The sequence below is a fragment of the Spodoptera frugiperda genome, chromosome 28 (genome assembly GCF_023101765.2).
Source record: "Spodoptera frugiperda isolate SF20-4 chromosome 28, AGI-APGP_CSIRO_Sfru_2.0, whole genome shotgun sequence".
NCBI lineage: Eukaryota > Metazoa > Arthropoda > Insecta > Lepidoptera > Noctuidae > Spodoptera > Spodoptera frugiperda.
Window position 1 is genome coordinate 7,471,753 of NC_064239.1, and position 13,304 is coordinate 7,485,056.

Below are 13,304 nucleotides of genomic sequence, written 5' to 3' on the forward strand. Positions count from 1 at the left end.
GAACCATTTTTGAATGAACTAACCAGTTGGGTCATTATATAATGCAAAATTAATAAAATTTATTTGAATAAATTAAGCTACCGTCGTGTCATGTCGCGCGGCACTCGTAGTAAACTCGTAGCACTTTCGTAGACCTGCTACGGCAACTGCTACGAGCGTTCGAATTTTACCTAAAATATAAACTCGAAACTTTGTTGTATTTTGACAACTTTATAGACTTAAATATTTTTTATTATTACGTGGTATATGATTTATTACGTGAACTAATTCTTTCTCGTCATGCGCCTTAGATATTAAACCATATAACAAGATAACTGCTAAAATTACTCTCTACTGCGGCAAGATTGCGGTATTTTAAGATTATTACTCCTTAAGGGGCTCCTGTTATGACGCCGCATTGATCAATTATTCTCTTACAAGAATTACAACACTGCTTAAGTACCTCGCCGAACTAATCGCAGCGCCAAAAGTTACTTGTCCAAGTATCATTAATAATATATTTTGTTACAGGCAAGTAGAAGTATTGAAGCTGAAATGTGGTTTAAAAAAGCACTCACTTTAGCACCTAACGATCCGTCAGTAAGAGATCAGTTCGGTAAGTTGTAATTTAATAAAAAGTTTTGACTAGTTTTAGCTTTGTTGGGCAGCGCATTAATCACTGACTCTTGCAGGAATGTGGCTTATGTGTTTATTTAGTTAATTAACAGAATGTGGTTCATGGCTTCTTATATGAACAAAAAAAACATAATGTGGACCTGTCGTAGCAGTCGTAGCTATTTCGTAGCAAGGGCTACAAAATTGCTACGAATGCAACGCTACGAGTATTACGCCTCTTTAAAAGTTTATTCTTAAAACAGATAAGAATGTGTGTGTAATATTCTTGTTATTTTAATGGGCCGTATACCTGTTCTATAATAGGTATGTTCCTGAGATCACAACGTCGTCTCCGGGAATCAGCAGAGCAGTTAGTAGCAGCAGCTCAGTTGTCACCAACAGACAGTGCGCGCGCGGCGTCGGCTGCGCGGGCGCTGAGGGATGCGCGACGTTGCCGCTCTGCCGAGAGGTGGTATGCGCGCGCTGTACAGTTAAATCCTGATGTAAGTAGTAAAACATTTTCACAAAATTACAGTAGGACAACATAAACAGGATTACATTTTAAGGCAAAATTAATCATTCTTTGTAACAAAGGTGCCTCTGAACTATTTTTTATCATCTCCTGTGACATGTCAGTTCCACAAACATCGTTACCCACAACAAGCAATCAAAATTATAAATCAAACCATCGGTACTTGAATTCCAAAAAATACAACACGTACAATTCGAAATCCCTCTCAAAACGTGTTTGATGGGACCAAAAAAGTCACGTTACGTCTAAATTGTGAAACGTTTTCGGCGTTGCATTTTTTACTGCACCAATAATATCTCACAGATTCATGTAAAAATCACGCGTTCGACCTCTGTCTGTTGAATTGATTTATTACGGCGGGTTATATTCGTAAATAAATGGTTTTAAACGTATCGCTCAAAGGGGAATGGGTTGGCAAGAGAACATTCTTGTTTGTTTGTTAAACATGGTCAGATCAAGGTCTTGCCGGTGGCTGTTTTCTTTGTTCCCCGTTCGTCTGACCTTTGAGCTACCAATTATGGTTTTCGAAATACGACACGTTTTGTTGTTTGTTGAATTCGTTTCCAGTGTGTTTGTTTTGGCCGTTGTTGTGTTTGTGCGAATAGTCATGATCCACGTGAATTTCCCAAATTGATTTCATATTGGATGTCGTTATCTATTATGAAAGGTTACGTAAACTTTTGGTCAAATGTAGTTTTTGATTTGAAATCTTTTGTATGTATATTCAGGTGAGAGTTGAATTAACGCAGTGCAAGATACCCTTTGCAAATATTATTTAAAACTAGCCTCTGTCTGTGAGATAAAAAGTATATCCTAAGTCATATTCCAGACCATAATTTACCCCTGTTCCAAATTTCATCCCGATCCCTTCAGTCATTTTGACGTGATTGATTAACAAACATACACACAAACCTACAAACATTCGCATTTATAATATTAATAAGATGTGCACAGACAAAGTGTTAAATTATAACTATCTTCACTACTACCATATTTTCTTCAGAGAAACAAGATACGTTGAAATTAAACTACACCCTTTATTATAACCGGTGGTCACAAACACGTTAATCTCTTAAAACATGCACGAAATAAATAAAAGAATACAAGCAAGCCAGGTGTATAAACAAAAATGAATCAACAGAGCGAATGGTGAACGTGTTATTCGTTTTTGTTCGTTTCTGTGTGACCACTGCACCGCAACCGTGGATTTGGCCACCTTTATATTTCTAAATTGTGAAAGGTTTGCACAGAAACACTCTATGAGTAATATTCTTTGTTAGTAAGAATTATATTTTCACTGATTTCAACAGTTGTGCGTGCAATGTTAAAGGTTGTATTTTGTACAAGAATATTAGTAAAATATGAGGCGTTTCGGTTCGTTCTGTGTTAGATTTTTATGATCGGTTGAGGGATTAAAGTTGCTTCAAAAATCTCCACCCCACTCTTATGGAAAATATACATAGATGTTATAAAATGTATTGGGGTATAAAGCTGTATAGAATTTACTGATTTGTTGATTATGGTTTTTGAAATGTTGACATGTCAGCATGTATAAATACCGGGAATAGAATATCACTTTGTTTACAGGACGCTGAGTATCATTCGAATCTTGGTGCCATTCTCCACCTCAACGGGAAGTACGCGGCAGCAGCGACCTCTTACCGGCGAGCGCTGCAACTACAACCCAACGATGACATTACCATCACTAACCTCAAAAGAGTCAGAGCATTAATGAGCAAACAACGCAGAAAATAATCGAAACAGGCCTCTAGTACTTCGACACATCATATAGACGAAATAGGATGTCAATTGCCAAAAGTATTGTTAGATACTCAGTACATTTTGTTTATGCGTTTGTACATAAGCCATAAATGTTTATTTATTCCTACCTACTAGGCTTTTGCCTGTGCTTGTAAAGTTATGAAGACCAAACCCTGGTAGTGTAACTGCCTACCCCACAGCAAACAATCATCATAGCAGGTAAGTTCGAATTCTCATCACAAAACAGTGTAAATTGATTAAATCGAATTTTCACACTTCGTCGACGTACCAACTGATGACAGTTTCCTTCAGACATGATAGTCATTAAGTATTAAAATTTAAATCGTACGAGTATATCATTATCGTAAAAGGAACGTATGTACCTTGAATTATTCAATTATATCTGTAATTATAGGTTTCCAAGCACAACGGTGAATTCTAAAGTGAAAAACTTCAATTAACTATTTTGTTTAAAGTGATACTAAATAGTGAAGCGACACGTCGTGATAATAAATACAAAGAAAATAATTTTATTTTAAATAAATGATCATGTTTTGTCTGCCTGTACGATATATTGTTGTGCGTTTCAAACATGATTAATTCTTAATTTATAGTTTTCTAATAACCTGTGGTTGCAAACGAATACACTGAAGGGTCTTAAGACAACGTTATAAGAGTAGTTAGAAATGATTGTAAATAGACTTTTGAAATAAACAATTTTATACGTGTGCAAATATAAATCTATGAAAAGTTAATTCCCATTATTTCAATGGAAAATAATGGTATTCTATTGTTATTATTTTCGTCTTCCATTATATTTTAAATGTACTGTACCTTGTGGAATGCCGGACCTAAACAATGGATGCGAAGTGAAAGGCTAGTGTGTAACTATGTATCATATAATATAAAATATTTTTTTGATGGTTGATTGCTAGGTTCAAAGAAAAAAACAGGGTGCATGTTGCAGAACTGAGCCTATGAGATATTAATTGTTCAAACCGGACCGAAAGCCAATACGTTACTGGAAGCCCTCGGTATTGCCTTCTAATTGTGTTGCGGCTTCAATTCATCGACAGGGACCGATCGCCTTCGGACGGCCTGCCTACCCCTTAATCCCTTCTATTATCTATAACGTATAAATTATAGGCGCCCGGCCATAGTCCAACCAATTATGGACATGTTAAGTAGCATTTTCCCTTTAAACCGTGTACTGATTTATAATGTAGGAACGAGAAAGGAATTGTTTTATTGAATCTTTGTAGATAGGAAAATTTTAGGGTTTAATGAAAGGATTTATATTTCAAAATTTATTAATGTCCTTTTCAGGATTATAATTCCATTTTGTTAATACGGAATATTTGATAAGGGATTCGTAATATTGCTGGTGTACGTTGAAAGAGCTTGGATTCAGAAAATGGCTACAAAATATGTTGCTTGATTCAAATTGTATATGAGCCACATTACTTGCAGCCTCGCTTCCAAAGATTATTCGCGTCGCGAATTCTCGGTTGAATTGTCATGTAACATTCATAAGTTACTGACGGCTTGCATTTAGAACGTGATAGGAATTGGATAATCGTGTTACGTTATAAATCAGTACGCCGCTGACGAAATATCCTGGACAAAATATATTGTGGACTATTCTGAAAATACACATGCTGCACAAAAATAAATATTATTTCTATTCTCAAAGTTTACTGAAGAAACAACTGTTAATCTGTCTATACATGTTATAGGTAAACTGATTAAACGAAAACCAAATATTCGATTAACATTTGTGAGAAGCACTTTGGTTAGTCACGTGTTTATTTCAATAATTTATCGTGATTAAATGGTAAATTTTTGATCAATTAATTGTGTTACGAAGTCTGAAACATATCTATGTCGTGTTTGTATAGATATACAACCAGACATAATTGTTATTACGTATAAAAATGATAATTAAAAAAAAATGTAAATAAAAAAATATTTAAGTCGCATAATTGATAGCCGTATAACGATAAAAATGGTTTTTACATTTCTAATTATTATTTTTTGTCGATCTATTTCTCACACCTGTGACAATAAATGTAAATTACGCTTTGTAGTCATAGATAAATGCCAAATCAAATGATTTCAGTTACTTGGGCAAATATTTTAATTAAATATTGATTCCAATGAAATTAAATACTTTAGAGGACATTTTTTAATCTGATTACATTGGTATTAACGTAAAAAGTTTCTTGTATATATTAGAATTTTGGTAGAAGCTTTCGCGAATACACCAATACAGACTTTAAAAGATACATCCACTAAAGTATTTTAATTTCATTGGGATTTAAATATCTTTCACGAGTTACGTGATTGTGTGTATAGACCAGGCCTAAAATAACTTAAAAGTGATAAATATTAGAATTTTTTAATGAAGGTTATTGTAAAAATACTCTTAGTAAACCCCAAAGCTCGCCTCGTCTTTATAAATACAATCACGTTAAAAATGTGTTAAATAATTTAATTATTTTTAATTTAAATATAATTCATTGTTATATTGAAGATGAATAATACATAAATTATTGTGAATTAACTATTAATTACCTATTGCAGAATTGTGTACGCTTCTTGACAATTTATAGCATTTTGCAATAATATGGAAACTTTTCCTTCTTTCTCTATGTATGCGCCCACTGTGATCTTTAAAAAAATATGTTATTTCATTTTTATAAATAGGAAACTCTTTACACTGTTCTCTAACGAGCTTCTTGTTCACTATTTTCTTATCAAGTATTTCTAAGAAAATTTATTTTTAACTTCAAGTAAGGAAAATAAATTCCAATTGCTGTGTTTACCTACAAACCACTTAGGTATTTGAAAAGTAATCAAATCTGAACTAAGTTAATAATTTGCTTTACTATAATTTTAGACTTGTATTAAGTTTAAAAAAAACTATCTTTGAAAGCTACCTTGTACCTTCTTTGAATAAAAATAATAAAATTGATTAGTATAATTAAAATTGTTGTTCGATGAGTGTGGGCGCAACAATCTGATTATAAAAGTACTGGAAAACATTTTTTACATTATTAATATAATTTCCATGATAGTAATTAGATATTATTACAATTATTGTACTTCCAATAATCGATACATGAACATTTCGTAAGATTACACCTACTATAATAGTAGGCCATACTGTAAGTAACAATTGAGGAATTGTAATCACTATTGTTTTTATTAAAATAGTAATAAATAGTTATGTATATTTATGGCGTTATGCAAGTAAACCTGCAAATTCCCAAAGTGATATTATATGTTGGTAATTTTGTAAATAAAAGCTTCAATATTTTATCTAATGTTTCATTTATGCATGAAAATACTGACATGAAAGATTGGCTGTTAATGGAGCGTATGTAAACATCGTAGCAATTGGCGTTGCATAGTCTCTATGCACCGCGAGGTACACTTGCACATTACGGCACTTAATGTCACTGTACAATGTATAACCATTTTTCACCATTTGTGTTATAAGTCCCATGTAATGGGGGTGAGCCTATTGCCATATACTGAGAATTTTTCGAAAAACCGAAAAAAGCCCAGCATTGCTTTGCCCGACCAGGGAATCGAACCCGAGATCCCTTGTCCAGAAATCGCACTTACGACCTCTGGAGGGTAAGTGAAAAACGAACTAGTTTTAATTAAATACAAAGATTTACTCATGTACCAAAGGTTCAAAGTTATTAATTAAGATCCATTTAATACTCTGTTGCTACGGAATATTTCTACTCAATAGAAACAAATTAAAATAAATAGACGCCGTAACTACCCGTACTAGAACCGAAAGTCAATTAATAGTGATCAGTTATCTACGAACTCGAAGACAGCTCCTTAGTAACTTGTCACTGCCAGAGCAACGTATTGGAGTCTATTTTAAATCCAGCACTGTACGTGTTTAAACGCAGCCAATCGTACATTGCACTCGTTCTAACTCAATTTGCCTCGCTCGATAAAAACTGATACATTGCAGTTACAGACCATTTGTTAAAAATACGAAAATAAAAACACGATATAAACGTTTTACGGCTGATAATGTGGGAAGTGATTACGTTTCTTGTCGACATTGTTCGCGTTTGGCAATTTTTTGCGACTTTCGTTGCGAGCTCATGACTGAAAGAATGGTGCGTCAAATAACTTGGAAAAAAGACACTTAGCCCTCACACTCACGCCTTTCCTGTGTGGAGATAGCATCCCCTAAGCTTCGCAGTAATTTCCCTCGAAGACATTATTTTCCATGCTTCGCGCTCACCCTACCGCCATTACCATTCGCTTCATCTTCAGTTTCCTTTTGTATTTTGCTTTGACACTTTGTATTTCGATTCGATATTGAGATATATTTTCTTTTATATTATTACGGATGTTTTAGTAGACAACGTATCTCTCTGTAATTTTGAAGGGCTACATTATTGGGTGCTCTTTTTGATAAAATAAAATATGTAATATTAAATTACATACTTTTTTCAAAGGACATCGGGCGTTTTTTACCCGATTTTTTAAAAGTCGCGAACATAAACCAAAACATTTTTAAATGATAGTGTTTGCAATCATATTTAATATTGTGTAGTTATTTTGATTCACAAAAATGGGAAAATGGAAATAATTAGTAAAATTAAAATGATACTTTAAGTTGACTATTTTTCCTAATTACTAAACGACCGCTCAGTAAGTTAAAATATCACTCCGTGGTATTTTTGTAAACCCAATCAGACTAAATCCGTCAAGTTGATGTGCATGTTTCGTTCTCACTCTCGCCCATAGTCTTAAAACTGGTATTATGTTGCGCTCGCGCAGGTAGCTAGCTTATCTTACTACATCGCAGTCCTTCGTCATCATCATCGCAGTCCTTCGCCAAAAGTTAAGAGAAAAATATGTTCTTTTAATTATTTTTGATTCCCTTTTTCCTCTTCAATTATTGCCCAAAAACATTTATAAATATTTTTTAAATGTCCATTTTCTCCTTATTGCCACGACCCACAGATATGGGAACTATACCATTGTGAACTAGATTTAATTGCCTATCCACCGTACCTAATTTTATTTTTGTTCGCCGTAGGTAAGTGTCCCATACAAAAATGCCCGATGTTCTTTACCTACACGTTTCCCGTAAAGGCAAAAGATAGTTAGTGAGATTTATACTAAAAACTAATGATAAGGCTGCAATCTATTTAAGTTTAGATTATTAATTGACTTATAAGTTAACAATGTAATAAAAGGTAGACTATGTCACCCTAAACGGACATATAGCGACCAGGTTGGCGATATATTAAAGAAGGGCCAAATTAAAAGTACTCTTAACCGACGAGTATGCATTAAAAGACCAGTGAATGTTGATGAAGCGAAAGAGGTATGTAAGATGCATAGCAATTGGAGACGTAGCAATTGGATCCATTGTATCTGCCTACTCCTATGGGAAACAGGCGTGAAGTTATGTATGTATGTAAGGTAGACTATCTGACAAAGTAGGTATCTTATATACCCGTTATTCTTGCATTATGCCATCATAAATGCTCACGTGAATTTGGAAGACTGCCCACTGTGCATTATCTTACTTGCTAAGCTTATAGCACAGGAAACAAAATAAATTACAGTTTTGTTTTCATTCACGGTAACAACAATTTACCTAAAATTGAAAGTAAATTTAGGTACTCCTTAATTTTGTGACCTAACTGATAAATAGATCCTTACAAAACACTAATATGGGAACTATGGCAAATATTCTTAAAATAGTGATTATTACTCATTGCTAAAGAAACATCCAAATTTTTATACCAATCGGAAGAAAGAAAGAAACCAGGGAAAGGTAAGTATACAAATAGGGAGAGATACCTGATAAAAAAATAATTTTGGTACACGAAATGCCATTACATTTAAAAAAGGAACACTGTTGTTTCATAAACTTACGTAGGTACTAACATAAAAATATACGCAATAGATTTTTCGCTTTGTTTTTCAGCTATAAAAAATACATGACATTTATTTACTTACTTTTTCACATACATAAAATTCGTTCTGATACTTTTTTTTTGTGCGAGCAGTTTACATTTTTTTAGAATGACAGATTTTTTGTACGTGGATAGAACACAGTATTTGTGGATACAGTTACAATACCCTTATGATTGGTTGGTTTATTCGAGCCGGCCAATCAGAGCGCCGAACGCGCTCTCGTTTCGATTACTTTAAACGTAAAGGAAACTCATACTAAGGGTACAGATCCTTTTAACTTCATACCGAAAATGCTTTATACTTAGACGAAATACTAATTAGACTAGTGTGGTATAATAGAGAATTATCATACTGTACCTAATTCAATTAGCTAAAATAATTAGTACATCAGAATTAAATACCTTATTACGAGAACGGCGACGTCTGAACGTCTTTAATATTTTTTCTAAAGTTGCTACCTATTACTGCTAAATGAACAGAAACGAACCGAGTCGGCGGCCATATTTATTTTTTGGTCTTATATTATTGCGGTGTTGCTTTTAATTAAGAATTCCAACTTGTCAGGAGAATATTTTAATGAGAATGAAAATCTCGCAATTTTTAAAAGAAAAATACTGAACTATTATTACAGACGGATGAAAATTAAAGCCCATGGATGGATGTTTTTATTAATTTCCTTTAATTAAAAACCTACACAATTTCTTCTTCATCAACAGACAATCTTACTTAGTTTATTCTTGACTATGATTAGATATAACAGGCGTACAATATAAAAACAAGTTAGGCGAGTTACTTTTCCGACCTTTTCCTTAAGAACTTATTTTTGATGGTACAAGCCGGTAAACGAGCAAACGGATCACCTGATGGTGAGCGATCGCCGTCGTCCATGGACACCCGAAAAACCAGAGGCGTTACAAGTGCGTTGCCGGTCTTTTGGGGGTTAGGAACTTAAAGGTTGTTAGGGAATTGGAGATTGGGAAGATCGCTTGGTTGCTTATGGGCAGACGTGCTCCATCGTAGGCCGCATCATCACTTACCATCAGGCGAGATAGCGGCCAAACGTCGGCCCATTTAACATAAAAAAAAATCGAGACCTATACATTGGTATTAAATAATTTCACGTCTTTTATTAACATGGAAAATGTTTTAATAAAAGAATGCAGATAGACTACATAATTATAATTTTAACATTAAAAAGGGGCTTTAAAGGTAAAATCCTTTTTAACAAGCGACGTTTCTAATAAAAGACCTGCTTCGACTTGAACCAAAATACTTGGAAAATATAATTAGATTAATAAATTCTGTTTGAACCGGTTTTATCAATAAGTAGAAGATACTTGTTTGTATTATTTCGGTGGTTTGTTAGATCATGTATGCCTAATTAGGCCCTTTGTGACTTACATACATAATCCAGTAGGATCCGATATAAGGTTTTATGTCTATGTTTTAAGCCGATTGTGTTGAATCCTTAATAAACCGAATTTGGCTTATAAGTTACCTTTGCCCTTTAGCCAAAAATAATGGGTTCAACGCATGTTTAATCGATCATGTCCAGTATTTTAGGGTTTTGCGTTGTACCTGTATCTAACATGTTTTACGTAGTACTTTAATTTAGGTTTATCTGTGCTTGACATATTATATTTTTAGGATATCAACCTAAAATCGTCTTCATTATGAAAGCAGTAAAGGATAATTTTGAATAACAAATGTTAGTGACTGTGTCCTATCCGTAAGAAGTAAATGTCAGTTAGAAACCGGTTTTTATGGTAATTAATAAGAAGCCGTCGGCGGATGTATTCTCCTTGATATGATAATGATGACGTGACCACGTGGTATCACGGCATGTCATATTCGTCTCCCCTTTGGTCACTATGACAAGACATATCTAAGTATAGTCGCCTTTCCGTTTACATATTATCGGATTCCTGTCTTGTTCAGACGTACTTACATATACAGTTCTACATAGACAGTTAAAAAATTGTACAGTGACTATTTTCTACAATGTTCCGGATTCAATTCTCAGTTCAAGTAATGTAAAACGAATATTAGGATTTTACATTTAATTAGAATACAGTTTCTAGTCGAAAACTTATAACTCTCTCTGTATTATATAAGTTAATTATGAACTACTTAATTTCCAAAATAAATGGAGAAAAGACTATGACATGTAAATGTATTATGTATATCAAAGCCGCACCTTGCCCTGTCTCTGTACTTTTGTAATCTAAAGGTTGGCAGAAAATTCTTACGCGGCGTACGCCGGTGCAGTGTACGTATGCATTAAATTACATACCCAAATGAATGAAAGCCAAAATCATACGTAATTCGCCCATTACTATAACAGGGTACTACAAAATAGTAATTAGTAAGTGATTGTATTATTAGTAATACGTTTTTCGGCCATATTATTGTGAGATCGAAAGACAGACATCAAAAGAAATGTTTAAATAAGATGGATGTTAGTGGTAATACCGTTAGGGACCACAAGAAGGACATATTTATCTCAAGAAAGGTCATGTGGTACGTGTAACCGTCGCGTATGTGACTAGATGTAAGAATGTGAACGATGTCAAATTATTAGAATTGCTGTAAAATAGTACTGCCTGTCCCTGTGGCATTGAATAACGTTTTTGTGAGAAAATCATGTTGTAATCATAATATTCTTTTAATTTAGTCATTTTTTTTACAACGTTCGACGTTTGGCCGCTATCTCACCTATCTATTTTGACGTAATGGCAATGTAATTTTTGTCTTATATTTCGACACCAGCAATTTATACTACGCTAACTCGAAATTTGGAAAAAACTTTTTTTATGCCAAGTTGCTTAAAATGTGTGTTTACATACGTCATAAAAAATTGAGAAGAAATATGCAAAAATAAGAAAGTTACAAATCTTATAAAACGCTAAGTAAAGGTACTTTTTGAAATCACTCGATTTATATTACGCCAACTATTATTAGCGGAGTGTGCGCGAGGATCACTTTGGTCAAAGTCCGTGCAACACTGCACTAACTCATAGTTAGCGTAGTTTAGTGCGTTCGTGTGTATACTTGTTCGTTTGTAAAATGAATGACTTAGCGACTTTTACATAGTAAATACTTATGTGTTAACGTATTAATTAGTTTATTAATGGTACGTTGACTATTCTTTTTGTGAGTAAGTACATGTTCTTTATAAAATATTGAAATATGCATCAGATGATTGATCATGCACTACGACGTCCCGTACTACACTACGCTAACATAAGTTAGACGTGTATAAGATGTAAATTTTTTTGATGAATTACGTTTATATACGGCTAACTACTAAATCAAAAAATAGAAATAATTAAGAAATATGAGATATTACAATGAATAAATTAAATATTAAGCATACCAAATTTCAAAAAAGTATCTTAATTAATGTAAAAGTTATCACGTTTTTCCCTTTAAACGCCTCTACTGTAAAGTACGCTTTTTGAGTTAGCGCAGTATAAATTGCTGGTGTCGATTTAGTACATCTGACAAAATAACTATATATCATGTAGATTAAAATAATTATTAAATCTCATATTAGACTGACAACCTTGCTTGAGCCTACATGTCCTCCATTATTCACATACGAGTATAATACGCAATGATATGTAAGCCGCCAGTAAATTTTAATTACAAAACTTTTGAGTTAAACTTTTATGTGTAACTGCAAAAGTTTAGTTTTGGCAATTTAGTAAATTAACGTCACATACGCTCCAGTACACATGGGTCGCATAGTTCTCATCGCAGCACTTAATATAACGTACGGTCGACCGTCGACCACAGCTGATAGTGAACTCAGACTGGCTGTTGCGGTAACACTGCTACGAAGAGGTGCTGATAAATACTAAGATAGAACAGAATAATTTGTGCAGCACAACCCTCTGAAACGTAATTATCAGCAGCGAGATCTAACGTCTGCTCTAATTTACGTCACAAAGTTATATGGAAGCCGACGGTTTTAAGCACAAAGCTACAACTTCAGTATGCAACAAGTACATCAACAAAACTGAATTTACAATCAAAAGAAACACGGTAGCTCGTGACGAGCTCGGTTGAACGGCGTGTCACAGATCATTAATATTAATAGTCGAGGGTAGAACCCACGGCTACTGCTCTCGCTTCATGCATAATTTCACTTGTACGTCCCAGCAAATTTTAATTGCTCGAGTTGCTACATTGCAACTTTATCCAAAGTTACAGTGACGAATATACCACCCCATTTGTTGTTTCGCGAATGCACAAAAAATGTTTGCGCTGCGTACAGAGCGCCGAGTACGCTTCAGTTTGGTTACGTTCCACTAAACTTTACCAGCGCACACCGCGCCGTTATAAGCTTCGCGACGTATTTTAATTTGTTTTAGTTGAGAATTTATTGTGAACTTTTTTAATTTAGTGAAAGTCAATATACGCGAAGTAATAAAGGCGAACATGA

At 33.9% G+C, this 13,304-nt stretch overlaps 1 protein-coding gene across 1 annotated transcript in view; it reads left to right on the top strand.

Annotated features, from left to right (window-relative positions):
* Nucleotides 1-6,208, top strand: part of LOC118265341 (protein O-mannosyl-transferase TMTC1) — a 99,444-nt gene extending 93,236 nt beyond the window's left edge. Inside the window, exons 9-11 of the mRNA XM_035578169.2 lie at nt 511-595; nt 919-1,097; nt 2,714-6,208. Of these exons, the coding sequence (XP_035434062.1) occupies nt 511-595; nt 919-1,097; nt 2,714-2,881 (432 nt within the window). The 3' untranslated portion in view covers nt 2,882-6,208. The remainder of the gene's footprint in view (nt 1-510; nt 596-918; nt 1,098-2,713) is intronic.
* The last annotated feature ends 7,096 nt before the right edge of the window (nt 6,209-13,304 follow it).